Source organism: Limulus polyphemus, unplaced genomic scaffold (genome assembly GCF_000517525.1).
Source record: "Limulus polyphemus unplaced genomic scaffold, Limulus_polyphemus-2.1.2 Scaffold1937, whole genome shotgun sequence".
Lineage (NCBI taxonomy): Eukaryota > Metazoa > Arthropoda > Merostomata > Xiphosura > Limulidae > Limulus > Limulus polyphemus.
This window is the reverse complement of record NW_013667547.1, coordinates 114,071-116,918: the sequence shown is the minus strand read 5'-3', so window position 1 is coordinate 116,918 and position 2,848 is coordinate 114,071. Positions and strand designations below refer to the sequence as shown.

Below are 2,848 nucleotides of genomic sequence, written 5' to 3'. Positions count from 1 at the left end.
CTATAGTCGAACATGTAAAAACTACCCAACATACACTATTATGGGAAAACGTTAGTTTTAGCTCAACATCGAAGTTTTATATCATTAAATGTTACAGAAACATTAGAAATAATGAAATATAAAAAATAAAAAGAAGTATTAAATAGAGATGAAGGACCAGCAAGTCAATATGTTGATATATGGCGAGATACATTATAAAGTATAACATAGTCTTGTAAGTTACTCCTGAGGATGATGTAGATCACGTCGAAACATGTACTTGTAGAGTGATATATTAAAGTGCTTCAATAAAAATATGAAACACTGTTTTTAATTATTTATTATAATTTAAAAAATGTAATCTTGTATAACCATTTATTTGGATAATTTTTGATTCACTACTTTGAACATCATTATTGGTCACCATTAGATAAGAAAATACTTTGCAATTTTTTAAAAATATTCCTTATTATCTTTTACAATTCGTATTGTTTCTGACATTTTTTTACAGTCTAATTATTAATTGGTAACTCCCAAGTATTCAGTCATAAAAGAATAAATTCTGGATGCTTAAAAACATTTTCATGATGAGAAGTATACACATTTACAAAATAGATTACAATTTCCATCTAATGATAAATAACAAGAGCTCTTTAAGTTTTTTGGGATTTTACTATATTGTTCTGCTTGTAAAACTTTCAAGTCTTGAGGTCTTACATGGCCTAGTTGTTAGGGCACTCTGCTTGAATCTGTGGGTCACAGGATCTAAACCTGGTATGAAACATGGTTGTCATTTCAACTATAGGAGTGTTATAATGTGATGGTCATTACTACTATTGGTAAAGAGTAGCCTAAGTGTTAGTGGTGGGTGCTTCTGGCTGGTTGTCTTCCCTCTGAGTTGAAAGTTCAAAATTAGGGATGGTGACATATATAGCCTTAGTAGCTTAGCTCTGTCACAAATAAACAAGAAAACTATTAAAATATTTTTCAAAAAGTTTTATGAACCTGTATTTTTGATATTTTTTGCATCATAGTGATAAAGATGAATCCATGTAATTTTATAATTTCAAAAAAATACTGCATTTGTCATATTTATACCTCAGATTTCATAGTAAATTTTCTGCATGTTCTCTCATTTTGTTATTTTGAATAAAAGTTACATAATTTGTCATTGAAACTAATAACTGTTGAAACATTTGTCAAATCACTGATCAGATCAAGACAATTGTACATTTTACAAATACATCATTTATTCATGACCATCATTTAGCCAGTAAAGGCATCATCAAGTCATGAATAGATGATGCATTTGTGAAATGTACAATTGTCTTATTTTTCCTCAATTCTGTAATTACAGAGTTTCACCAACTACCAATGGTTTCAAGTATCAATATTGATTGCCTTTTTTTAAGCTTATGAAGTAAAGTTTTGCAAATCTTTATAGATATACTCAATATATTGTAGTTTCCCATATTCAAATAATTAACCTGTTGTTGTATACACATTTACTGACAAGTAGCCATTGTGCCTCAATATGATAGAAACAACATGCAAATTGTATCATATAAACATTTTGTAAGGGGTTAGTCATGCTTTGTTGAGCTACCTTTGCAAACTCAACCATGAGATGTTCTTGTAAGAATATTTAAAAAGCACATTTTTATCATATTTATATTCTAATCTTATAGTTACAAGATTATACACATTAATACAAATTTTTTGCGTTTATTTTTTTATTTTTATGACACTTCTTATTCTCAGGTATTATCTATCCCACAAAAAAAGGACACACCACCAACTGGTAATAATGTAGAATATTTAAAAACAAAAAAAGGAAACTAAATACATCAAATTTAAAACCATCTTGTCTTTCAGTTGTGAAAAATGGTGTAGTTTGCACAAATTCATATATTTTCTGCACTTCATAAAGTGAGTTGGCATAGGCATCAATAATAGACCTTCGTTTTAATGTATCACTACCTGACTAAGTTACTATTGGTGTAAGTATTATAAGACTTTGTGATTGGTACAGAGATTAACTTTCTTTTCTTGTTTTTAAATTAGAGGTAGAAATTAATTAAACTATTTGATTTCATTTTTATCTTTGGAACTCTGGTATATGTATGTTTTATCAGTCTAATGGAAACCAATGTTGATTGTAGGTTGCTGGACGACTTCATGTACAGCTTGGTAGAATAGCAGGTAATATACCAGAAAGAATAGGAGATGCTGGTTCATCAGAAGGAAGTGGGGATAGAGACAGTGTTAGAGGATCCTTATTGGATGTTAGTACAATCAGTGAAGATGGGGAGGACTTCACCTCAAAAAGACAAATTGTTGTCAGAGTGAGTTGTTTACCAGGCTTACTACCTATTTAACAGTATATTAAGGTTTTTTGTAACAGAATAATTTATTTAAGTTATTCATATCCCAATTTCTGCATCTTTTATTATAAAAAAGACTGACTATTTAGAAAGAGTTTCTTTACTTCAGACATAAAAGTTTTCTGTAAATCTTCAGATTTCTGTATTTGGAACTTCTGTAAATTAGCACATTTTGAAATCAGTTCCCTGGAGCATTAAATCATGGGTTAAAAGATATTTTCTGCAGCTTTAAAAATATCCCCTTAAAAATTAAATTTCCAAGTTCCGGTGATTGTAAAAACTATGCAGTTGTCTGTGGACTTTGAATGCATAAAGACTAGACATAAACAAAGCACAGATATAACACTGAGATGTACAGCAGCTTCAAGTTTATGTCTTTATTATGAAGCATTCTATCGTATGTAAATCTATCAGCATGTTATAGATTTTATGCTATAACTTTTAAATTAGTAAGCGTATGTTAATGAAATTTGGCAGATTATCTG

General features: G+C 29.4%; 1 protein-coding gene across 3 annotated transcripts in view; it reads left to right on the top strand.

Moving 5' to 3' along the window:
- Positions 1-2,848, top strand: part of LOC106465419 (kinesin-like protein KIF13A) — a 141,504-nt gene that overhangs the window by 89,134 nt on the left and 49,522 nt on the right. For all 3 annotated transcript variants that reach the window (XM_022393310.1, XM_022393311.1, XM_013925645.2), the window contains exon 20: positions 2,142-2,324. In XM_022393310.1, coding sequence (XP_022249018.1) covers positions 2,142-2,324 — 183 coding nt within the window. The remainder of the gene's footprint in view (positions 1-2,141; positions 2,325-2,848) is intronic.